Source organism: Conger conger, chromosome 5 (assembly GCF_963514075.1).
Source record: "Conger conger chromosome 5, fConCon1.1, whole genome shotgun sequence".
NCBI lineage: Eukaryota > Metazoa > Chordata > Actinopteri > Anguilliformes > Congridae > Conger > Conger conger.
The window spans coordinates 24,997,296-25,024,475 of NC_083764.1; the positions used below are offsets into that span (position 1 = coordinate 24,997,296).

The 27,180-nt window shown below is 41.0% G+C and overlaps 1 protein-coding gene across 1 annotated transcript in view; it reads right to left on the bottom strand.

Annotated features, from left to right (window-relative positions):
• LOC133128833 (MAM domain-containing glycosylphosphatidylinositol anchor protein 2-like) overlaps positions 1-27,180 on the bottom strand; it is a 205,275-nt gene that overhangs the window by 161,983 nt on the left and 16,112 nt on the right. The window contains exon 2 of the mRNA XM_061242640.1: positions 1,842-1,981. Within this exon, the coding sequence (XP_061098624.1) occupies positions 1,842-1,981 (140 nt within the window). The remainder of the gene's footprint in view (positions 1-1,841; positions 1,982-27,180) is intronic.

Consider the following 27,180-nt stretch of genomic DNA (forward strand, 5'->3'; position numbering starts at 1 on the left):
TACAATAATAAGCTTGTTATTATATCTAAAATTAATATGACACTGTAGATAATTAGGCCAATGTTGCTTTAAGGGACCCCTAGGCTGTAGCGCTGGTGTCAATAGGGGGACAGCCCAAATGTGGGACAACAGCATAATTGCAGAATATTGCTGAAAAAAGTGCAAATGGAATAGGAAAATGTATTTATTTTCTTTTTTTGTGTGTAGCCTACAATATGCGCTACACCAAACAATAATAGAAATGTGACAGATGTGAAGCTTTTCCTGCCTTTTTTAAACAGTTTTTATCCCTTCTACAGTATTATCCACTAGTTGCCACGCTATCACCATTTACAAAAAGAAAACCACTTTAACGGTTGCAACATTTAATATAGAAATGCCGTCTTGTAATACTGATAGGAATGTGAACCCACATCATTGCATTTGCTTTGTGAATTATGTCGCTATTGTTGGAAGAAGAAATGTGGTTTAAAGGAAAATGTATTAATTACACACACAAAAAATAGTGCCCTAGCAGTTTGGTTGGTACTGAAAAAACAACACTGGTATTTTTATATATCATTGTATGTGGTATGGCCATATTCCACAATATATTACAGATATGTAGATCAGCTAGAGAAGAATGTGGTGGAAGTGGTATATTAAATTAAGCCTGAATATTCTTCTGAATTTGAGGTATGCAAAAGTCCATATGCATGGAAATGCAGAAACAAGGGAACCTTATTTAGTTCTGAAATAATGTGGCTTCTTTTGTTGGGGGCACGCAACTCATTTTTAACTTGCTATATATCCTATGATTTCCTGGTAATTTCCACAAATATAATTCCTGAATGCCCTATAAACTATATTTGCTTGGGTAATCTTGGTTAGATAATCTGCAGTAGTCTATGCTGCTTCAAGTGCAGCAAACTTGAGACAAATATCTTGGGCATTGAAATGTCTTCTTTTTGCCTTTTAAAGTGAAATCAATATATACTATTAATGACCTTCTGTGGAATGTATGCACTGACAGGTAGTATATTGATCATAAGGGCATGACATATCAATTATAAATAAATTCATCAATTTATGAAATCAATGACCAAGATGTTAGCAGTCTAGCTAAATTAATTTTATTGAACAACTTGCATAAATTCATCAGTTTTTAGTATTGATTGTGTGACAGCGAATGCAAAAGGCTAGGCTACAGTTATAAAGTTAACATTTGGCACTAGATTTAAAGTTTATTTCTGTCTTAAATCTAGCTCATGTTATAGCTGCCTTCTTTTTCAAGCATCTGCAGTCAAGACATAAATGTGTCATATACTGCATAACCTGGGGTTCAAATGCCTGGCAATATCATCCAGAGAAATCAGACTGTGGCTCTGTGCCAATGTTGGTGCCATCACAAAGCCAACAGGTAGAGTGGGAGGACCCTCCCTTCACACAGAGCCTAATCGGAGCAAATTAGAAACGGGGCATTTTTTCACAGCATTGTGAAAAAGTTACTTGGACACCACGGTATTTGTGCCCAAAACATTATCTTCATTTAGTACATGGCTCTCACCAGACATGATGTCCAGAGCCAACCAGGCCAAGGCACAGACAGAAACCAGTGAACTCACTGCATTAGAAAATCTATTTAGGCTATAATGCTAAACCTTGCTGAATGAAGAGCAAACAGTGGGCCATATCAATCTGCAGGATGCTGATGAAAACCGACTAGTGGCAAGAATTCTACAGCAAGCTAGGCTGGATGACTACAAGTTCAATGCCCCATGGAGCGGAGTTACACGGTTAAGTGCTTGCCCGGCACCGTTAGAGCCTCAGGGCCGGCAGCAGACTTTCATCGGTGACCTTACCTGGGGCCGTGGGTGGCCTGTGACCAGGCAGGAGAGCTCCAGAGTCTCTGCCTCCCGGATAGTATAGACCCGCTCGGTGTAGCGCTCCTCCTCCACATTGCAAGCGTGGCCTGAGTGCACGATGCGGACAGTCGGAGGCGCTGTTGAGAGAGGAGACCCAGGGTCAGTTCAAAAGTCCTTCCAGGAGGCAATATCACAGTAAAATTGAGGAATGTTTCTGTACCAAATGAGAAGTACATAACAGACAGACAGACACAGATAGACAGACACAGACACACATGCGCGCTCACACACAGACACCTCTTCCCCATTCACTTTTTTTTAAGCAATGAAAAAAACAACCATTAGTATCAGAATTCTGTCTGGACTGCATTATACATCTCTACAGCCATTACTGAAGTTACTAAAGTTACTGCCATCACTGCAGTACCATCTATACTGTAATTATTTAAATACTGAAGTCACAGAAAAACTGTAATTACAGCAAACAATGAACTGACATTTAGGTGTCATAGTCTGAGGCAGTGATCATACTGAAGATATGTCAGAGCTGGTACACTAGGAAACATTGACAGGCACAGTCTAATAGAGTCTTTATCCACAAAGGCAAAGTCCCATCCAATCAAACATGCCCTTTCCCATCAATAAATACCTTTTGAACAATCCTGTAATTGCAAACATATACAAGCAGCAAAGGGAAAAGACAATTTATTGCAAACAAACTGGCAAGTAATATACAGTATGAACAGGACACATCCAATGTTGTCCTGTTTAGGTAATAGCTGTGTGATAGATAAAAGGCAAGATTTAAAAATATATATATTTAACCAGGGAAGTCACATTGAGATTAACATCTCTTTTTCAAGTGAGCCCTGGTCAACAAGGCAGCATACATATAGTTACACAAAATAATACATAAAACACAACATCAATGCACAAACTCACAGATAAAAGCAGTGAAAATGCATAAAATAGTTGAAAAAAAAAACAAGTGATTAAACATATCTCAAATTTTTTAAAACATCAATTTCAATAAGTTTTAGGTCACTTTGCAAAGAGTTCCAAGAGGTTGGGGAAGCATCGCTAAAAGCATGCTTACCAAACTTTGTCCTTGAGTTGGGAATATTATACAAAACACAGTTCTGTGATCTTAATCTATAACGTCCATTTCTTTGTTGGGTGAGTAAAGTGATTAGGTAGGTTGGCAGTTGCCCTAAAATGGCTTTATACACAAAAATGAGCCAATGATTCTGTCGCCTTACAGTCAAAGATGTCCATCCTGCTAACTTATACAGTGTACATTGGTGAGTGAGGGATCTTGTGTTGGTGACAAATCTTAAAGCAGCATGGTAAAGTGCATCCAGTGTATGCAGGTAAGACACTGGGGCATTCATATACAAAGTATCACCATAATCCAGCAAAGGTAAAAATGTAGCTGACACAACTTTTTTTCTAGCTTGAAATGAAAAACAGGCTTTGTTTCTAAAATAAAAACTAGCCTAAGTTTAAGCTTTTTAGGGAGCTGTTTAATGTGAAGCTTAAAAGACATGACTTAATCTAAGTAAAATCCCAAGTACTTGTAGGACAACACCACCTCTATTTGCTTATTTTGTAATGTGATTATTTGAGGCAGAGTAGAGGGATGAATTTTGGATTGAGAAAAGACCATCAATTTAGTTTTATTTGCATTCAGAACCAGTTTAAGCTTAGTTAGATTTTCTTAGAGAACAACATTAAAAGCCTTCTGTAGCTTGTAAAATGCCTGTTCTAGAGTGGGTGCATGTATCTTTGCATCAATAATGTTTACACATAAATCATTTACATAGATAGTAAATAACAAAGGCCCAAGAATGGAACCTTGCGGTACTCCAGTATTTGTGTAGGGCCCCCACAACCCTTGATAACTCTTTTCCATACAAACACACAAAGGAAGGAACGCTGGGGTTAACTGTAACTAAGACTTAACTGTACTTAACTACTGTACAACAGGATTGTAAAACAACATTTAACATACAACTATTTACAATATTTCATGCCAATAAAGCCCATGGGCAACAACCCACATGTGATGTTATTGATATACAATGAATATGACAATAAAATGGGACATTTTGAGCTGTGGTTTATTATTATCATTATCATTATTACAAAAATTCATGTTTCTCCTGAATATTTTTTCCATTCAGTTCAAAAGGAAAATTTGTCAGGAGATACAATTATGTTCATATCTACTGCATATCTGGCAGCAACACAGTGGTTTGAGGCTCATTTGATACCTTGGACCCTTGATGACGTCAAGCCATTTAGCCAACAAATGTGTTCCTGCATCAGCATAATTTACAGCTGAAGCTAGTCCCACCCCCCAGTTCCCAAAGAGATCCATTCAAATGCAAAGAGCTTTAGTATCGCTTGTAGGACAACCTGAAAATACGATATCCAGACTCTGATGACGCTGATAGGTAACTGTTATTAACCACACCCTAATCACACATGAAGTACAAACTTCAATTATTTAAATAAAGAGTGTGCAACAGGGAAACAGGGTGTAGATTGCACAGTTTAATCTCCGAATAAACCACCAAATTGCCCTGTTAAAATGTCTGCTGATTACTCTTAGCCACAAGACTCAACACTGCATGTACAGCCATGATTGCATTTAAATTTCTAAAAAACCTGGGACAGTGGATACTGAAAAGGTTCAATCTAATCCGGCTGCTACGTGCTTGCCTTCCTCTTACCCGGCCTTGTACTGGGAGGCCCCAATCAGCAATAATGTCCTGTTACGGTGAGGTTTCCAACCCTAATCCCCTCTAATCAGCTATCTGCAGGGGGAGGATAATCATTTTGACTGGCTAGAGCCACTGAACATCAGTTCAGGAAACATGGGTAGAAAGACCATAAAGAGGAGATCCGGCTGGGGGCCAAGGCTCACAGCCGTGCAGACCCCTCTAATCGATCTCAAATTAACACATTATTAGCTGTAACGCAGGCAGGCGAGGGAAATCACTAGTTGCAGCCTTGCCCCTTAAAACCAAGACCTTGAAATTGTGTGAACATTGGGTGAAAGCAATTCAAAAAACGTTTTACAGTGTACAGAAGAGCATAACATTTCCCAGGCCCAAAAGCAAAAGACAATGGTCTGGATTCAATGAACATCTATCTTTAACTTTGGAATGTAAAAGATAGTCAGTGAGTCAATTTTGATGAACTTGCCAAACTGCATTTGAATAATTAAGGACATACTAAATTATTCATACCTTTAATAAAGATGTGCAAAGAAGTAATGAGCTCCAAAACAAAATTGTGCATTAACAAGATACATTTGTAAGGTCATCTCAAAATAAGATAACAGCATTTTACCATTCTCTTGGCTTCCTTTTCTCATGGCTTCTTGTTTCACTCAGGAACAAAAATGAAGCAACACACATGACATCCATTGGCGGTCATATAGGCGGTGCAGCAGGTGTAGCGGCACCGGAGCCGGTGGTTTAGGAGGGCCCATGTCTTATATCAGTATGTCAGTTTTTTTACAGGTCTTTATATCCAGGTAAACCATGAGCTGTATTGGGGTTAAACTAGTCCATCTATATGTCAAAATGTCTCTCAATCTATATTTCCACCCCCTAGATGTCTAGATCCCAGCTTTGCTCAAAATGTAAATGTGAGCTAACTTCATTCTTACATCTTGCAATGATTGATTAACATTAGTCAAAGTACATAAATATAGCCTACTTCACTCGCATTGCATTTAAATTAGCCAAGGAAGCTGCTAATTCTCCCAGCAGTTACCGTGAATTACATTTGTTTGTTCAATTGCCAGACTGGTTTTCTGCTGACATTTTACACCAATGTTAAGTCAGGGGGCTGTTTTTAAAAACCTTATGATATAGAAAGTATAAATTGTATCACTTAACAAAGAGCAAGCAAGCAAATAGGTGTGTGGACCTTTGATTGGCAAGTTTGATCCAAGTACCTACACAGAAATATACTGTTAACTTTTTAAATAGTAATGACAAGTTGAAAGATAAAGAAATTGCAAAGAAATTAGCTGATTTTCATACATTAATTCAGATTTTATTGTAAAAAAATCCATTCAGTGAATTGGGCATAAGAACACAGTGAACAGTGAATGTATTGTGTTGTGTTTTTCCACTGATACTGATAAATGAGTAGCCTATAGGCCTAAGCTTTAGTTATGTAAACATCCTAACTACCCTTTAGTAGATTTGTTGACTTGTTGATTTGACTCTATGACCATCCATGTTGGTCCATGACTTGATTTTGACTTGATTCATACAAATGTTCTAAAGTATCGCAAACGGTACTTTTGAGTCCCAAGTTACTCATGAGCCAAGTATTGTCTGTAAAATATGTCTAATGGTGCTGTGTGTGTGTGTGTGTGTGTGTGTGTGTGTGTGTGTGTGTGCCTGCATAGGTTATAAGCATTTGCGTGCATGTGCGTGTAGAAGGGCACATCTTGCACTGGGGCCCATCCTAACTAGCTGCCACCACTGGTGACATCTATGTGGCATCCATTTTCCTTCCATCCATGGCGAAAAGCAAAAAACTTTTTTTGATCTTCTAAACTCAGGAGATGTTACCTCATGAAACACCTTACCAAACAAATAAATACAAACCTAGAGATGCCATTTAAGTTTAAAACAATTGGAACAGCAATAAACCTGCTGAATAGGCTGCTAAGTAGGCAGAAGTGCATCTTGCCCCAACAAGTTGCGAGGCAGATGGTTTCAGAGGAAGAATTTGAGGGCCACACTTCAAGATCAATAAAACTTGGGTTGCATCTTGAGTACAGTCTCCAAATCTAGGTCAGATGCCACCTTCATGCCAACATTTTTGGAAGGGTTTCCAGAAAAGCCTTTATTCAGGGCAGTCAACAAAAAAAGGAATTTGGAGTTTGCTAACCAGCTCTGGGATATTGATTGGAGTTTGTGTTATGGTCAGATGACACCAAATTGGAACTTTCTGGCCTTTGAAAACAATGTCATACTCATGGTGAAATATGATGATGAACATTTGATGACATTTGGTTTGGTCCAGACCTGGGTTCAAATATTTGTTTTAGATCCAAATACTTTTGATGCAGCTCGCCTGGTGTATCGGAAACAACTGAAATTATCACAAAAGTGTAAAATCCCTGCCCATCTGCTCCTACTTGCAGGCTCAAATGCACCAGGCAGGAGCAAGAGCGAGCCACAGTTTGCAGTCCTAAAACTCGGAAGAGAGATAGCATTTCTGAGCCATGGGTTCTCTTAGCAGATTTCCCATAGGGGTTTCCATTCCTGCCAAATATAAAATCTGTGGTAAGCGTATGCTTAAGACAGTTTCACTTTTTGTTCTACGAATGAAATTACATCCATTAATATCGCAACCGTGAATTTGGAAGCTGCTTTGTGCTTTATAAAGGTAAGTTGCTAACAAGTTGCTCTATTGTAGTTTCAACTTAACTTGAGTGGTGGCTGGCATTTCAATGTAGTAACTTGTGAGCAATTTGTTTTTTTAAAGCACATAACAGCTTAGAAACTCATGGTTGCAAAAATATGTGGTTTTAATTGAGGAGAGCAGCCCACAAGTACACACCAAAGGATCTGAAGGATCTTAAAAGATGGAGAAGCGGCAAAAGATCCCAATTTCCCCCCTCCATCTTTGCAAAGGGAGGGTGCACAGCACGGGCAGCAAGAGTGACTGAATATATCTTATATCTTTTATTTTGCGATGTGCCTATCACTGAAATAACGACTGAACTATGTGACTGCGCTGAGAATGTTGCTAATTGCAGATTGCTTACTGTAAGGTTTTTTTTAATGCTATATTGTTTACTGTTATCATGAGTTATAATAGCTAGCTTATGGGTGGGGGGTTGGGGGTTGTTTGGTTCAGGATATTTGCCCCCTGCACTTCTGAAATTATTCTGAAGCCCCTGGTGCACAAAGTACTGAAATTAGGGGTATGAATATTTGACCATTATTTTTATTTATGAAATAAATTACACTTGAACATAGTTGAATGTTCAATGTTTTCCACCCATTTGTGAATGAAAGTGTAGCATGGCTTTAAAAAGGGCAAAAGTCCAGCAAATCTCCAGTAATAAAAAGGACTTCATAGCTCCCGAGTTTATGAAGCAGAACAAACTGGTGTGATGACATTTACCACAGGCTTTCAGAACGACAGGGCCTGTTTCTCAGTGACCATATGTGACTACCCAACATTCATTATGACCATAATAGCAACTGCATCTGACCTCCCAGCTATAGGGAACAGCTAATGACATCTTCTAGTAATAAAGTCTTTGGTCCAAAGCAGTAGGCCATTCAGGAAATGTGTATTTTGACTTGCTGCTTTCCGTCCAATGCTCCAGTTCTCTTTTTGTAAATCACAGAAGCTGTTTTCTGAACTGGTCAAAATACTGGTCAAAAATGTGTTCATTGGCGAAAATTTAATGTTCAATCATGGAACATCTGTCGGCAATAGCAAAAGTGTTTCAATCCTTTTTTACTCCCTCCTGCTGTTGCGACTCTTATTTTATGCTGTTTCTCTGTAGGGAATAATAGAACCATGGAAAAAATAAAACCCACTCGCAACCTCTGCCCCCACCCCCCCGTCGCTCTCCCCTGATGAGTTTGTTTGTTGTCCGCTTTATATCCCTTTTATTACATACTGAAACTCACGCTGTTCCATCAGAAGTTTCCAGAGTCAATGAAAGAGCAATGAAACAGTCTTGCAGCCTCATTAAAGCCTTGGAAACACATTCAAAGGGTCCAACGATGCTCTGTCCGGCTGCAAATTTTAGTGAGTTTACTTTTCATTTTTCCTCTGGATGGTAAATCTGAACACAGGATTTTGTTTGTAAGAAAACGATTTTGACTGAAGTCAATGTGTGAGCGTCTTGTTTTTCTCATTTTGTTTTGTTGTTGACTTGTAAACCTCTAGGAAGCACAAGACACACTGTTCTATTTAGATATCCTGACACAGTTGCTGGGTACCACAAGAACACATAATGGGTGCAATCTAAGTAATGTTTTTTCATGTCATGCCTAAAAGCGCTGAGATAAAACACTTTCTTCCAGAGCTGAAGGACATTAACCCTTTGACTTGCACACCAAGACAAAAACCATACGCAAATTATACCAACTAGCTAAGCAAATTGTTAAAAAGAATGAAATATCTGCATTCCTACAAACTGCTCAATAGCTACATGGAAATGGCATAGCATGACACTTTCTTGGAATTGCCCATGTTTGAAGAGAAAACTAGTTTCTTGCACCTGTACATCTCATCTGAAGTCAGACTGTGTAGCTGGGTAGCACTATTTTCTTCCATAGATTTTGGTCATCCCTGAGCTGGGCTTATGAAGAAAAAGATAAAACGCCTATGCAAATTTAAGTCGATATGTTCAGTGACAGTAATCTGACTGTACTGCAGTTCTACATGCATACATTTGGGAAACCTGAACCAGGAGAAATGTAAAAAGTAGAGGAAATAAAAATATATTTGTGGACACTGACTTTATCTCTCCAGATATTCTCTCCTGGATCAGACCAAGCCAAAAGTTCCTGTTGTGAGAAAGATTCCTGAGAGAAGTGCATGAAAAAGTAACTACTTCTGAATTGCTAGTACTGCCATTGAAGAAATTGATCAACTGTGACATTGATAGTGCTTCTTTTTCCTTTGTAAACCCTACTGTGCCCAGTATATCAAAGTTTATGGTTAATCGTTTTGAGCACCTACACCTATGTGCGTGTTAGGCTGCTTAAAGGGAACAGAAATGTGAATCTTTGGCCCTTTTCAAATGATATATCAAAGCTAACATTTAAGCATTAAAGAAAAGACAGCGTTTAAGCATTTCATATGATTTGTGGATCAGTCCACATCACCTCTTCTCTAACCAAAGGCTAGGGCTTCTACTGTTTGTTAGATATCACAGGCTAGCAGAATACTTCTATACATTAAAGGTTACTGAAAACATGGATTTTAAAGCTTCACTTTAAATAGATTGGCTGGTTAACTGTGTGCCTTGCCCGTGAAGCCAAAGGCAGGTGTACAGTTTCAGTAACCTGGGTGCACATATGTGCATTCAGCACCAAGTTAGTTCCTGATGTCTATCGATAGGTAAGTCAGAGGCAGATTCATACTCACTTCTAGCTTGCTGTATACTCAAAAGGCTTCCAAGCTTGGATAGGATTGGTTTTCTGAAGTATTTCGGAATGAGTACAAATTCACCTGAATTGCAGTTGTGTAACAGACAGTTTGACAAGTACATGAATGTATTGTAAAAAAAAAAGTTAGAATTGCCATCATTCAGCATCATCAAAAAGAAAAAAAACTTGACATTGGACAACAACATAGACAGGCATTTATCCCAGCAATCTTTGCACATTATCAGAAAATAATATAATACTGCTTTGAAAGAAAGTGGGCTACCACAGATCATGTCATGAACAGTGTTTGCAATATCTTCATTTTCTGCACGTTTTACATGTTTGGAGGCTATAGAAAGAAATGACCCTGAAGTGGATGAATTTGGTGAATTGATGGTATATTATACTGTCGAGGACCCGGCCCTAGGCCCCCCTGATGAGAGATTGACGGGGGATGGGTTAGAAAGGAATGCATTGTTAACCCCTCGCACACGCCATCGAGGTGGTAGTAAGAACGCCCGTAAGAAGAAAAATATGTGGTTCAGAGAATGAGCAGCCATACTTGTCAGTAGAGGAGTCTGAAGTCGGGAGACTTAGATTTAGGGTTTTAAGGAGCAAGGTTAAAGTTCTGACTGAGAATACCCCAACCCTACAGGGGAGGGGCACAATGCCTGGCTAAAGAAAAACAAAAATAAGGAAAACGGAAGGGATGTCAATACCGAAAGAAAATTTATGATTAATGGCGGATGATTTACACTCAGCTATTGGCTGGATGTCCTTTGTAGATCCCTTAAGGCGCCACAAAAAGGGGCACCTGAAGAGGGTGTTGAGATGGTGGCAGGCTTTAACGTCTGGCTTGCATGAGATCAAAGTTTGGAGGAAGTCAAGGAGAGATTATGAAACTGACACAGACACCAGTGATGAATAGGTTCATTAAAAACAACATAAGGGCTAGTGTTTTTCCACTCATATATTAAGATGGGGGAAATTCCCAAACCAGAGGGGCCCATGAAATAAAATATTGGGGACAGTTCTTTTGAGGTATGAGAAAATGACAATTGGAAAAACAGAAATAATTAATATGATCATTAAAAAACAGGTTATATAAAAGATAAATGTCTTCCCGCTTGACATAATGGGGGCATTTCTTATCAAAAAAGGTACACTTTTGTATGCAAAAAAGATATATAAGGAATAAGCTTTTAGACCTTAGAGCAGGATCCCAGAATTTGGCTTCAGAAGATATCTGCGAGCTGGTGAAGAGAGAGCAACACAAGACAGCTGTAGTCAAGCTGGAGTGGCGCGCTCCCTCTGCGCGCCACTCCAGGATATGGATATGGAGAGAGGAGTGACGTACGCGGTGCGGACTCAGCCCAAGAGTTGTGACAGCAGGACTGATGTCGAAGAGGTGTTCACGCGCATCCCTCATCATACAGAAAAGCTGGTGAAAGAGTTAAAGGGCTTTTACAACATGCTTGGAGCCGTGAACTGCACCTGGAGGCCAACAGACGGGACGCGGGGTTCCTCCACGCTACAGAACACCTTCCTGCTGGACCCACGCAAGAACCTGAAGCCTCCCCCCCTAACCTCAGTGTCAGTGAGGAGAGGCATATGCTGCGGCTGCACTGCAAAACCCCCGACGTGTTCGAAGAAATACCAGTGCACATCCCAGACAACAGGCAGGAGAAGTACGAAGTGCAAAGTCACGTCTTTCGAAAGTCTGGGTCCTGATCCTGCCCCAGATTCCCAAACCAATGCAGCTGTTCAAAGAGCTCATCAACAGCAAGGAGGAGGGATCAAATCCCGCAGAAAACGAGATGGCTATATTTAGGGCATTTAGGGTAATTATAATCTATATTACTTGTAGAAGTAGGAAAAGTAATACATAGAAGTAATACATTATAAGTTTCCTTTTATTTTTGTCTTTTATTTTTTAGAAAGATACTATATACGATATAAATAAGTAGTAGACTTTAGGGGTGTTCGTACCCATTGTATTAATGGAAGTTCAGTAGCTTTTATCTCCGTGAAGGGGGAGCCATAAGATAAGGTAGAGGAGGATGGATATAGGAAGGGTGTACCTTGATTTTTAAACATCGTGGTGGAAAGGTAATTTAGAAAGAGCTAAGAGGGGTATATGTAACTTGCATGTGATTAGCAAACTGCAAAAGATGATATGTACACTGTAATCTGTACAACTCTATTCTTTTGATTGATTATAATAAAGTATATCTTACTATAATCATATGTGATAAAGATTCTTTAGAGGAATACATTGAATACAGGACATCGATTACCAGATTTGCATCACACCCTTCACTTCGAGACTGGGCTGGAAGTTCAGTAGAACTTACCAGGGCTCCAGGACGTTCGGAGTACTTGAGTTCGTCCCCGAGACACCTCATTGTGAGGTACTGCTCGTGGGAACGTGAGGTCTGAGCTCGGCAAGGGGTCCGTGGCTCACGACAATACGCCTAGCCTATCCATCCATCCATCCATCGTCACCCGCTTATCCGGAGTCGGGTCGCGGGGGCAGTAGGCAAAGCCGGGTATTCCAGGCGTCCCTCTCCCCAGCAACGCATTCTAGCTCCTCCTGGGGGATCCCGAGGCGTTCCCTGGCCAGGAGAGATATATAATCTCTCCAGCGGGCTCTGGGTCTCCCTCGGGGTCTCCGCCCAGTTGGACGAGCCCGGAAAACCTCCAAAGGGAGGCGCCCGGGAGGCATCCTGATCAGATGCCCGAACCACCTCAATTGGCTCCTTTCGACGCGAAGGAGCAGCGGCTCTACTCCGAGCTCCCTCCGGATGTCCGAGCTCCTCACCCTATCTCTAAGGCTGAGCCCGGCCACCCTACGGAGGAAGCTCATTTCGGCCGCTTGTATACGCGATCTCGTTCTTTCGGTCACTACCCAAAGCTCGTGACCATAGGTGAGGGTTGGGACGTAGATCGACCAGTAAATCGAGAGCTTCGCCTTCCGGCTCAGCTCCTTCTTCACCACAACGGTCCGGTGCAACGCCCGCATTACTGCTGACGCTGCACCGATCCGCCTGTCGATCTCACGCTCCCTTCTACCCTCACTCGTGAACAAGACCCCGAGATACTTGAACTCCTTCACTTGGGGCAAAGACTCGTTCCCAACCCGGAGGGAGCAATCCACCGTTTTCCGGCAGAGAACCATGGCCTCGGACTTGGAGGTGCTGACTCTCATCCCGGCCGCTTCACACTCGGCTGCAAACCGCTCCAGTGCGTGCTGAAGGTCACGGTCCGATGAAGCCAGCAGAACCACATCATCCGCAAAAAGCAGAGATGCGATTCTGAGGTCACCAAACCGGACACTCTCCTGACCTCGGCTGCGCCTTGAGATCCTGTCCATGAATACCACAAACAGGACCGGTGACAAGGGGCAACCTTGGCGGAGTCCAACACCCACCGGAAACGTGCTTGACTTTGTGCCGAGAATGCGGACACAGCTCTCACTTTGGTTATACAGGGACCTGATGGCTCGTAACAACGGCCCCGGTACCCCATACTCCCGCAGTACACCCCACAGGGTTCCCCGGGGGACACGGTCGAAAGCCTTCTCCAAGTCCACAAAGCACATGTGGACTGGATGGGCAAACTCCCATGACCCCGCCAGCAACCCTGCCAAGGTAAAGAGCTGGTCCACTGTTCCACGGCCAGGACGGAAGCCACATTGCTCCTCCTGAATCCGAGGTTCGACCTAGCCTATACTTGCCAATAATGGCTTGGATATAGAATTCTTTGTTTTCATTTGGGAGTCAAGAAGCTGTGATCACGTTTTCTCCAGGATGTTATCAAGTAACAGGAGGACTATGTCAGAAAAATATCCATGGCTTGTGAAAAGTGGGGGACACAGATCTGCGCTTGTCAGGTGTGTGTCCCTCATGTACCCACCTCCCCTGCCCATCAGACATTGGGGACTGGAGTCAATCTAACCCATCAAGCAAAAAAGCCAGTCAGCAAGGAAACTTTAAATTTTCTACCAAATGTAGACGGGTTGTCACCTGAACACCCAGACTTTTCACCGCAAATATTTTCCCTGGGAAGTTTTGAAAATTGCTGCTTGAGTCCGAGTCAATTACAAGTTAGTACAAGCCTTCCAACACAGTGCATCAGTATTTCTTTCATGGCCTTTCAGTGTGCCAAACCACTGTAAATTATTCATTCTCAATGGACATCAATTAACATCTCTTTACGCTTGGCTACATGCAATTAACGATGGAGCAAAACGCCATGAGTGGCCCTGAGACTGGATTTAGCTGATTGGAGCTCTGAACTCTCTTCGGGCATGTCTGACTAGCCCGTATTAAGACGACCAATGAAGGACAGGCCTAGTTTTACCACAGTATTAGCAATCTAGCAATGACAAAATAAGAAAATGGTCTTTTTAATTTGTGTTTGTTGCATTTGTCGTAGTGAAGGAGTTGGTCATTAAATTGATTGGATTGCCCTCATTCATGTTGAATCATACAGTATAAAAAAATCACCATTACAATATTCCAGCTGTCGTAACTTTAAATCTTTAAAAACGTTAAGTCTTTGTTCCATTCTACAACATCTTTTATCAAGATATTCTGTCTTCTGAAACTTTAGATTACACAAAAACATATATGAAATACAAATCTGTGCCCGCATGAACTGTTTTATAACAGTGGCATTTCTGAAAAGCAACGGTTTTGCATTTTACTCCAATGTACATAAGATTATAATTACTATATATTTTTAAAACATATCCTTTGAAGAGTTCAATTTGATGAGAACATCACCTGTGTTATGGAACATACCCGCAGGTGTTGATCTAGTTCTTCATTTGCAGAGTACAGCCATCTGCTAGCCTCGGTAACTGGCACAATTACCACACCGATGCATTGTGGGCTGTCTATGAAAAGCGATGGAGGGAGCTAGGAGACAGCAGCTGGGGACTGCTTTTCTGTTTAACAGTCATCGCCTTTTTGAAATAGAATTCAACTGTGATTCAATTCCAGCCTCCGTCTGATCCGCCTGAACAGAGGCCAGTGTATGTCTATCCAGTATCACAAGTGCCACACATAGGCTATGCCACTGTTGTATTAAGGTCAAAGAAAATTATGCCATAAAGATGGGATGCCAAACGTATGCCAAGCGTGGCTGGAAATATGTGTCGGTAAACAGAAAGACATGAGTAAAAGTAAAGGTTTATCCATTTCTGTTCATTTCTGCTCCTTTAACAAGTCAGTAATACAAGCTGGTATTTGGATTTAACTGAGTAATGGTAATCGGTTCTTTCATTAGCAGTTTTTATTGCATTGAACACCTAATTAAACAAGTAATTAGACCTCATTAAAATAGCAGTCTGAGATGTATGGGCATTTACCCTGCGGTTAACTCTTACCAGTAACCAGATGACTACTCAAACAGTCTGCATGCAAGTATGCAAAGACCTTGGTCTGAATTTTATCAGAATTTGCCTTCTATGCTTGACTTAAAATGAATTCAAGGGTAACTGCTTTTCTTCAGGAACACACTTACTACAGGAACACCCACAAGCTAATGTCAGTGAGTAGAACTGAACTTACCAACTCATCTTTAATAGTCTTTATCTAGAGATCTGATACATACATGGCAATGATTCAGTATACATACATAATAGTCTGGCATTCCTTTTCACTGGTGAGCCTATGGTTTCTAATATTACCCGAGCAGAATAGAGGACATAACCTGCTCATTCAGGGAATTAATTACATCTGTATAACTAGGAAGTCCAAAGTTGAGTGGAAACAAGAGTGCTGAAAATATGGGACAGAAGAGCATCCCATATAGAACACATCTCTGTGGTAGACATACAGGATGTTTCAGCTAAGATGGAAAATGGTTGCCACCCTTAGGTGTGGCCATATGTGTTGAAAAACTATTTTATACAATCCTCCCATTTTAAGGGACCAAAAGTAATCAGACAATTGACTGGCCAGCATTGTGTCATTGCATCATTAGTTCATGGAAAAGAAGGCTAAAAAAGGACTAGAGTTGTTTCTCTGTTACGGTTATCTCTCAACAAGATATCCCCCAAAAAAATGTCAAAATCAGAATACATCAATTTAAATATTTGGTGTACCAAAAAAAAGAAAGCACTGGTTAGGTCAGCAATAGCAAACAACCTGGTAGACCATGGAAGAGCACTGTAGGTCATGACTATTCTGAAATATGCTTTAAATTGTGAAGAAAAACACCTTTTTATCTGTTGAACTGATCAAGAACACTCTCCAGGATGCATAGATGTGTCAGAATACAAGAGGTTTGAAGGTTTGAATCTTAAGCAATCTACCCAGTGGTGAATATATGTCGTTTGAAGTACAGTAGACATACTGTATAGGGCTGTAGCAGTTGTCAAAGATCTGTGCTGATACACCTTGATGGAGAGCAGGCTGATGTTAATGTTAGGGCCAATCAATTTAATTTCCTCTCTATTGAGGCTTTTGGCAAATGCAAACATTTCACTTAAAAAATAGTTTTTGTGATTCAACTAAGATTGTTACTTTGTCCAATTACATTTGGTCCCCTAAAATGGGGACAATGTGTAAAATTGCTGTGATCGCAGACACAGATCAGGATATAAATACCCTAAAATTAAAGCTGACAGTGTGCACTGTAACCTAATATTCATTGCCTCATTTTAAATCCAACCTGCTACAGTACAGAGCCAAAGCATAACCACTTAAGTACACATGTGCACCAAGTTATTCATGCGATTATCTAATCAGCCTATCATGTGGCAGCAGTGCGATGCATAAAATCATGCAGATACGGGTCAAGAGCTTCAGTTAATGTTCACATAAACCATCAGAATGGGGAAAAAATGTAATCACAGTGATTTTGACCGTGGCATGATTATTGGTGCAAGACAGGCTGGTTTGAGTATTTCTGTAACTGCTAATCTCCTGGGATTTTCACACACAACAGTTTACTCAGAAAGGTGTAAAAAACAAAAAACATCTAGTTGAGCGACAGTTCTGCGGACGGAAACACCTTGTTAATGAGAGAGGTCAACAAAGAATGGCCAGACTGCTGAAAGCTAACAGGAAGATGACAGTAACGCAAATAACTATACATTACAACAGTGGTTGATAAATGTATATCTAGCCAAATAATAATGCAGTATAAATTGTTTTATCTAGAGGAGATATTGCATATTGCATTTTTTGAAAAACAGTAATTAATGCTATGTTATAAGGTACTCAATATGCTGGATTACATTTGGGCCAATATAGTTTGGCTTGTACATACTTAATAATGCATGATATGTGTATGACAGCGTTTCTACTTGAATTGAAATTAAAAGTGTAGGCTATTCATTCATTCTCACAAACAGTTAAATCAGTAAAAATCAAGGATAAATTCTGATTGAATTCACACTAAATTTAAACAGATGCACATTCATTCAGTGTTTTGACTACTGAGCATTACTCTGTATCAAGGCCTTGGAGGGTTATTATTTTCATGAGCAGGGAAATTGGCCTCTAAACTCACTTTATAAGGACTCAGATTTCAACTGATTGTGGTTAATGAGATTCCCGAAGCAAGCACGAGAAAGATGGCTGAAAAGTGAATGAAAGAATAAACAATGCACACTACTGAAGCATATTTTCGCAGGATTTTTCTTCCTTTTCTCCACCCCCCCATGAACCAAAGCAAAGTGTGCTGGTTTCTCAAATACCCTCAAGCAGCAAGAGAGAAAATGTGATGTACTGCATTTCCTTTCAGCAAGCAAGGGATTGAAAATGATGTAGGGCTCTTTTCTGTCAGGATGCGCTGAGTGTCACCGGGCAGCACCAATGTTCTGTAAACCTGGCCTCTTGACACGCCAGGACAGTCACATTATCAAAACCATTACCAATTCCTGAACTTGACACAAACCATGCTCACTACAAAGCACTGAGCTTCTGCAGTATGATAGATGATAGAACCGAACACAACATCATCCTGTTCCAGTTTCATCTGAACATTGAACATTGGTCAGTCTGGCTCATTCCCAATCATAATGAAGGGGCTACCAAACTGTATATCTTTCCCCTTCCTTATTTCTTTCAATATTGCAAATGGTCTGTATATTCTGTGCTAGGACTTGCAAATTCAACTGTAAGAAGCATAGAGGAAGTTGGTTTACTGTGGGCCCAGTAATAACATTGTGATAGACACTTTATAAGCAATTCATATCAAGTATCCACTCAGGTTCCAGACTAGTAATGCACAACACTATGCTCGGATATACAATAGCTCGCATGGTTGGCGTACTTCGGTAGAAGAAGTAGTTTGAGGAAACTGTTACAGACTCATTGTGGCAGCATAATTTAAAGCTTCTAAATTGGTCATCCTACAATTTCTGATTTGTAAGCACTAGCCTACAGACTGAGCATATGTTAAAGCTATGCTATCTTCATTGTTCCTTTTTGTTTAGCTTGCTTCTTTTAGTTTTGCAAAGAGTTGCCAGTATGCTTGTTGCATTGTATATTTAGTCTGAACTCGCCTTTAAATTGTGAAAGCAGGGAAAAAGAACACTGAATTTAAAACATAACTCAAAATGCGTTCACCTGTCCACCGCGATCTGGTGAGGAGACATCCAAGCTATTAATACAACAGCAATATCCTGGATGGGTGGAGCGAAATCTGAAATTTGGACTAGCCAGTGAAATAAATTCAAGGTATGAGAAACAATGTACGCTAGTCTACGTGTTGCGTTACGTAGCCTACACAGCCTTATTTTGTATGGTGGCAACTTTAGAAAGAAATGTATAATGGGTACATTTAAATTAAAAAGTTGGTGTATAGGTCTACCTAATAAAGTGCTCAGTGAGTGTATAAAACTGTGTTGCTTTGAAAAAATACTGTTTAAAAATAAAGTTATTTTTTTCCTTGTTCATTTTAAAGAACACAGATCATATAATGAATCAAAAAAGAATTAAGACAGAGACACAGACCCAGAGAGACAAGCCTAGTGCTGTACTTTATCAAGTAATAAGTGAACATAAACTTCATTATTCATAGCAGTCAGTCACATTTACAACCATCACACCTGGAACAAGGCTATCAAACACACTGACATTATGTGCTCTGCGAGACTGACAGCACTCATCCATATTTTAACCTGGATTGATATGGATTAAGTCTTGAAGAGTACAGACTTACAATGAAGCCTCCCATTGAGGTACAGAGGCAAGAGGGGAGCGACCAAAGTCCGCTCTCATTGCTTAATAGATTTTATCCTTGTGTGACATGCGCAGGCTTTTCAAAACTGAATGCAAATGAATGCATTAATTCAAATTGATGCAAATAATGTCCATGCACCAAAACCGTCGTTTTAAAACTTCAGTCGCAAAATACAGTAGCGAGCGAAAATGGCGCACATCGTCAAAATCTGATGCACAGTGGCATTGGAAAACATTCACACAGGAATGAAATTGGGAGATGGGCGCCATGGGCAGCCTCCCACCATCTGTCCAGGTCCTCATGGCACCGGGGCGGATGCATTTTAAGTCAAACCCCATCTCACCTTCGTTGCCCCAGTGAGCTAGCTCACACAAAGATACTGACCTGTAACCAAGGTGATCCTCTTTAATGCAGTATCCAAAAGGTTTTAGTTTGTGCTTCATACATTGGTTGAGACTGGGCTGAACGTTTTCATGAGAGTAGTTTACAAATTACATATTTAAATGAAGTTCTTTGCTAATTAGATGTCCCAGGACTCATTTTCATTTTATGTTGTGAACCCGTTGCATCTGTCGCGATGACTCCTAAGAGCAAAACTGTGTTTTCACCATGGGCAACTAACTATAAGACAGAGTTCATTTAAATGTTGACAAGCATCTCTTTCACTGTGCATTCACTTTTCTGAAAAGTCCATTGCCATTTACACACCTTGAGCTGTAGATCAAGGTGCAAGAGGCCAATGTCCTCTACTCAAACAAATGCAAGCAGTACCTACAGTGCCATGAAAAAATACTTGCCCCCTTTCTAATTTCCTATATTATTACATATTTGTCACACTTAATGTTTTCAGATCTTTAGACTAAATGTAATATTAGAAAAAAGGGAGTCTGAGTAAACACAAAATGCTTTTTTGAATGACTATATAATTTATTTAATGATAAGAAAATCAAACACTCACATCACTTCTGCGAAAAGGTAATTGCCCCCTTAATCCTAATAACTGGTTGCACCACCTGTAGCAGCAATAACTGCAATCAAGCACAGATTTGATATCAATCTTTCACCTTACTTACGAAGAATTGTATCCCACTTTTCTTTGCAGAACTGCTTTAATTCAGGTAAATTCATAGGTTTGGTATGCCATAATCAAAGGAAATTCTGGAAAAGTTGTTGAAATATATCACAGAAAGGGTTACAAAGCCATTTCTCAGGCTCTGGGACTCCATCGAACAACAGTGAGAGCCATTATCTCCAAAAAGAGAACACTTGAAACAGTGGTAAATATTCACAGGTATAGACAGTATGCTGAAATTCAAGGGCGCAACGACAACTCACAAATCACAAATGGTCCAAGAAGAACATCCAATGACCTGTAGGCCTCTCTTGCCTCAGCTAATGTCAGTGTACATGACTCAACAACAAGAAAGAGACTGGGTAAAAAATTGATTCAAGAGAAGTAAGCCCTGAAACCCCTGCTAACCAAGAGAAACATCATCTCACAATTGATTCACAAGACTTTTGTGATAATGTTCTTTGGACAGATTAGTCAAAAGTGGAATCGTTTGGTGGTGGTGGTCGTGTGGAGTGGGAATGCTTTACTGCCTTGGGGCCTGGACAACTTGCCAAACTTTCTTAAACAGAATGGTTGGTCATCTGTTCATGAGCTGAACCTGAAGCATGATTGGGCTACCATATTCATTAAAGCAGAAGTGCGTTAAATTGCTCAACAGTAATGCGGAAGACCAAATGACTGCAGTTAAGTTCAAGGGGGCAAGTACTTTTTCACAGGGGTGATGTTGATTTTTGATAACCTTTCTTTCTGGAAATAATTTTTTACATTCAAAATGTTTGCATTTACTCAAGTTCCCTTTGTCTAATATTACATTTTGTCTAAAGATCTGAAACCATTCAGTGTGACATATATGCAATAATAGAGGAAAGGGCGCAAATACTTTTTGACGGCACTGTATATATTTCATGATAACATTTGAGCTTTATAGGTTCAAATGCCATTCCTTTGTATGGCACTAAAAAACAGCAGTGTTACGCTTTCCACAACACAGCAGTCAGCAATTACTTGTTGCAAGATGATGTGGAGCAGCTAATGGATTTTTTCCTTGTTCCCCAGCAACTCAATGGTAGTGCCTGCATTGATCTGTGTGGCGGCTTTTCAACAAAAGTGTGAACGTACCACTGCCTTTTTAAAATGTATAAAACATGAAGATAGTTTTTTTTGTTTTTTTATCCTACAGATAACATCCATGAAACGAAATGTTTGTTCGCTTGTAAGTAAACAGACGCATTGACAGCTTCCATGTGAAGCTCGCATTGAAAGAAGTCAGAGGGGGGTCTAGGCACACAGTAAGGTAACGTAACAAAGAGACGCTTCTCTACACACAGTCATATACACTCACCGAGCACTTTATTAGGAATATTTTTACTTTATAACAATTGCTTATTCATGCGATTATCTAATCAGCCAATTGTGTGGCAGCAGTGCAATGCATACAATCATGTAGATACAGGTCAGGAGCTTCAGTTAAATTTGATCTTAGTGGCTTTGACCATGGAATGATTGTTGGTGGCAGACAGGGTGGTTTGAGTATCTCAGAAACTGCTGATCTCCTCGGATTTTCATGCACACTAGTCTCCAGAGTTTGCAAAGAATGGTGCAAAAAGCAAAAAAAAAACACTGAGAAGCAGTTCTGTAGACAGAAACACCTTGTTAATGAGAGATGTCAGAGGAGAATGGCCAGACTGGAAAAAGCTGACAGGAATGTGACAGTAATGCAAATAACCACACATTACAACAGTGGCATGCAGAAGAAAATCTCTGAACACACAACGCATCATAACTGTAATTGGATAGGCTACAGCAGTAGAAGTCTAAAAAATAAGTCTCATAAATGCCTAATAAAGTTCTCACTGAGTGGACACAATCAAACAATAACAAACCAACACTGGAGCTGGATACTGAACTGTAGGTCAGTGAGTAGGTAAATCTGATTAATCAGGATTTCCTTCCCTGGTCACTGTATGACTCAGTCCCAAAGGCAAAAAACAAGGAAGAGGATCCCTCTCTGCTAAAAAAAAAAAAAAAACATAAAACCTTGTATTGTCCAGAGTCAGTAATTTTCAGCTTTGCATCCTTACATAATAGTAAGAGGAGAGGCTTAGTGTCTGAATCACTGAACTCTTTGTCTCACATTAAACGTGGTCTCCAGAGGCAAAGATACAGCCTTCTCTTTCTCTTTTGCTTTTGTTTTACCAGCTGATAAAAACAAAAGCTTGAGAGTATTACATGAATTGACCATATCATAGAATGCAAGCAATTTAAAGAGGGAAAATTGTAAAGACTATGTGTTGCACATTTAGAAGCATAAATGTCCTACTGTATGTTAATGTCCTCAATCGAACTGGAGAAAAGGATTTATCCAACTTTGTTCAGCTTATAGCTTAATACTTCCAAAGTATCCCTAATGTCCCATATTCTAAGATGAAAATGTCCTTAAATGTTCTTCAGCTTCAAAAATCACTATACCAGTAACTGCTTAAACAAAGGAACCAATATACACTCTGTAACCACTTCATTGGGTCGACCGGTACTCCAACTCATTAACGCAAATAACTAATCAGCCAATCATGTGGCAGCAAGTCAATGCATAAAAGCATGCAGACATGGTCAAGAGGTTCAGTTTTTGCTCAGACCAAACATCATAATGGGGAAGAAAAGTGATCAGTGGAATGATTGTTGGTGCCAAACAGGGTGGTTTGAGTAACTCAGAAACTGCTGATCTCATTGGATTTTCACAATGGTGCAAAAAACTAAAAACATCCAGTGAGTGGCAGTTCTGTGGGTGAAAACGCCATGTTAATGAGAGAGGTCAGAGGAGAATGGGCAGACTGGTTCAAGCTGACAGGAAGGTGATAGTAACTCAACTCATGCATTACAATAGTGGCATGCAGAAGAACATCTCAGAACACAGAAAACATTGAATCCTGAAATGGATGGGCTGCAGCAGCAGAAAACCAATAAGTCAAAACAAATAAGCCTAATGAATACCTAATAAAGTGGTCACCGAGTGTATGTTGGCAGTATATGTTTGCAAGCAAGATATGATCTAATGGCTTGGATATTGATTTCTAGATCATGGTTTAAAATCTAATGGATTCCACAAGTGGACCAGGGGTTGGAGGGAAATTGATGCTTTCACTTTATCACCAGGAACACAGCTTTGTCAGTGTCAATGGCGGAGCACTAGCTAAGTTTCTATCCCTGCAGTTTTGCCGATACTTCTCCTGAGCTTTCTCCAACACTCTAGAGCGAGGCAACAGAAAACGAGAGGAAAGAAAAATATGCAATCATGTACAAATGTTTTTACAGTAATGTATAGCACACTTTTTAAAACATTTTCTGCAGAGTTCCAATTTTAGATTTATTTCAAATATTTTTAATGACTAATGAGCCTACACAAAAAACATGATGACATGCAATGTATACCCTGGCAAAAACAGAAACATAGCTATCAATCAAATGACCTGGGACAGTTCTACTATATAGATTCAGTAGTATGGCAACCGCAACAGAAAAATACAATCTATTGTATGTAAGCTCATGAGCTAACATGACAATGCTGAGGAAACAGGCTGTATGTAAGACTTTGACCTTAGATTTTCTGTGCTTTTTTGTCCAGTCAAGACCATACATTACATGGGGCAGCTTGTAGTATGATAGTTAAGGTACATGACTGGGACCTGCAAGGTCAGTGGTTTAGCCACGATGAGTACAGCACAGCTGTTGGGCAAGGCCCTTAAACCCACGTTGCTCCAGGGGGGATTGTCTTCTGCTTTGTCTAATCAACTCTAAGTCACTTTGGATAAAAGCACCAGCTAGATAACACGTAATTTAACGATACCTTGCTATATTATAGCCGTAAGTTACTGCCAGAAGGCGCCCTGCAGAGGCGCCCTCAGTTTTCCCACTGACTAGAAGGACTGTAAGATTATGGACAGAGTCAGCCCCACTGACAGGGTAGGAGCTGGCACTCAGACAAGGCACCTGCTACCTGTTGCCTTAATTAGTAGACTATACAAAGGCATTGCTTCCAGGTCTAAAGGAAAGAGACCTTGCTATTTGGCCACTGTGTGAGCTGTCATCTTTCTCAACCCTTTTTTGTTGTGCTTTTTTGTTAACATTGCCTTCTGTGTTCTTTTAGTTTTGAGCGCTTTCTTTTGTTTCGGACCTAATTAAAGGAGGATGGTCAACCCATTTTAGTTTTTTGCCTTGTCCATTCCCCACACAGCCTAGTAATCACCACAGAACTGCATCACAGTGACAAACTATGGCTCAAATACAGTAAATTTAACCTTTTCGGAAACTATATAGTACTGGAATTTTTTTTGTCTGCCTGTGTTGGTAGTTAAATAGGGAACGAGCGAAAGAACAACAGAAAGGGTTATATTCTTCATATTTAAAGTGAATTTTCACATCTTCTGATTTTCCATAGGTAACATTTTAGTCATTTGGCAACATTTAAGTCTCTAAGAATATAAATAGAAAATGTTGATGATGACCAATTGAGATGGTCAGCTGGCAAGCTAATACAGTTAATATAGTTTACTAGCTTAGCCAAGTATAAAACTATTATTTTATTATTATTACTTTTATTGAATCTGGTTTTCTGTTTAAAACCATTGTTTCTACAAACCGGTGTCAACCAGCGGCAGATGGGTTCCCCTACTGAGTCAGGTTCTGCTCAAGGTTTCTTCCTGTTTCCAGGGAGTTTTTCCTTGCCACTGTTGCCCTAGGGGCCCGGTTTCTCTGTAAAGCTGCTTTGCGACAAAGGCCCTTTGTAAAATGCGCTATACAAATAAAAATTTAATTGAATTATTAATGATATAACTAGTTAGCAAGTAAGCATTTGAGCATGGTTTGAACAGGAAAAGTGTATTCTTCCCATGATAGCCATTAACTATCTTCATGAAGATTTTCTATTAATATTGTTAGCTACAGACCTTAACATTACCTATGGAACATCAGTTGGTTTACCCCTGAGCTAGATTGATTTATGCAATTAAACTATTGCAAAAATTCACTTTTAATGCGTAATTACTATAACCCTGTCTGCTCTTCTCCCTTGTTAACTACCAACGCAGGTAAACTTCCGCTTTCACACTGGAAATATGTCAGGGTTGGGAGGTAGCACCGGCTGTGGCCACCAGGGGTTTATTATTTTCACCTGGTGCTCATTAGTGCCAATGGGGTGGCTACCTCCAGAAGGTATTTAAAGCCCTCTTTGACCATCAGTCGGGGCTTCGGTGTCACTGTTCGCTCTGCCACCTAGCCGGTATTAGCACATGGTAAGACTCAGCATTCGAGTCAGGTATTGTGCTGGTTCTGTGTTCAGAAAAGGTAAGGAAGGGGTCTGCGTGTTAGTGTGTGTACACTGCAGCCGCCTTCCTGTAGGTTCTTTTGTTCTTTGTTTCGTTTTGTTTTCGGCTCGTGTGAGTCCGTGGGTGAGGGACGTTGTCCCCGGTATTTTGTATTTTGGTTTGTGTGTTTTTTCGGAGCTGCGACTCCTGAGTCTTTATTTTCGTTAGCCCAGTCTTTTATACTGGGTTGTACTTTTATTTTGGGTTTTCCCCGGTCCGGGGCAGTAGTGCTAGCCTTTACGCACTCATTTTTTGTTTGTGATTTTCGCCCTGGTTTTGGAGGGTAGTTTTATTTTCTGAGCCGTTATTTGGGGCTCTACCTTTTATTTGTGCGGAGTTGTCTCCGTGTACAGTGCTGTCTCCTCTACCCCCCCGGGGTCTTAGTGGCGGGCTCGTTTGTGGGTCCGCTTACAAGGGGTCACCCCCTTAGTCGCACCTGGCTCTCCGCACCTCTTCAACCTGATAGAACACCGAAGCCATCATGGAGAGACCAGCGACTAGTGCGGTGATTGAGGCGGGGCATTCTCCGCTGGAGGCGGTTGTAGCCGCGCAGCAGGCTGCTCTGATTAGGCAGGAACAGGGGTTACAGGTGTTGCGTGTGCAACAAACTGCTACTGCCGAACAGCAGACTATGGTGTTTCAACGCCAGGATGAAATATTGGCCAGGTTAGGTCAGCAGCAGGATGTGCTATTAGGACTCGCCGAAACCTTCCGTCAATTAGCGAGCGAGTTCCGTTCATCCCAGGCACAAGCACCAGCCCCTGATACCCCTCAACCGTCCAATCCTCCCCAACCAGTCTCTCACACTTACCAACCCATTCCACCTATGGTCAGGGAGCCCAAGCTACAGCTTCCTTTACGGTATGGTGGAGAGGCGGGGAAATGTAGGGGGTTCCTCTCCCAGTGTATAATTTTTTTTAAGTCCCAACCCTCACGTTTCTCTACTGAGGATTCTCGGGTTGCTTTTATTTTATCCCTGTTGACCGGGACGGCTCTGACCTGGGCGGATCCGCTGATCCGGGGACAGGCTCCCCTCATGAATAATTCTCAGCTCCTCATGCAAGAGATGGCACGAGTGTTCGACCACGATGTCACCGGCAAAGAGGCGGCGTCTCGGTTAACCTGGATAAAACAGGGTACCCAGAGTATTGCAGAGTTTTCGGTAGAGTTTCAGGCTCTGGCAGGGGAGACTGGGTGGGCGGACGATCCGCTCATGACCCTGTTCTCGAGCGCCTTATCAGACCCTGTCAGGGACGCTCTGGCTACCATGGAACCACCGGGTAGTTTAGGGTCGCTGATTTCTGCAGCGATCCGTATAGATAACCGGGTTCGGGAACGGGAGAGGGAGAGAGCGGGCAGAAGGGGCGGGTCAAACGGGCCGATTTCGCCTCCCCCAGGCAGGGTTGTCAGTACCGAGGGGAGACGAGGTACACACACAGGGGAGGAGCCGATGCAGCGGGACAGTGCTACCCTGGCGCGCCCTAAGAGGCGTCCCTGGAGAGAGGGGCCGTGTTTCTTGTGCAGACGGTCTGGGCATCAGATTAGGAACT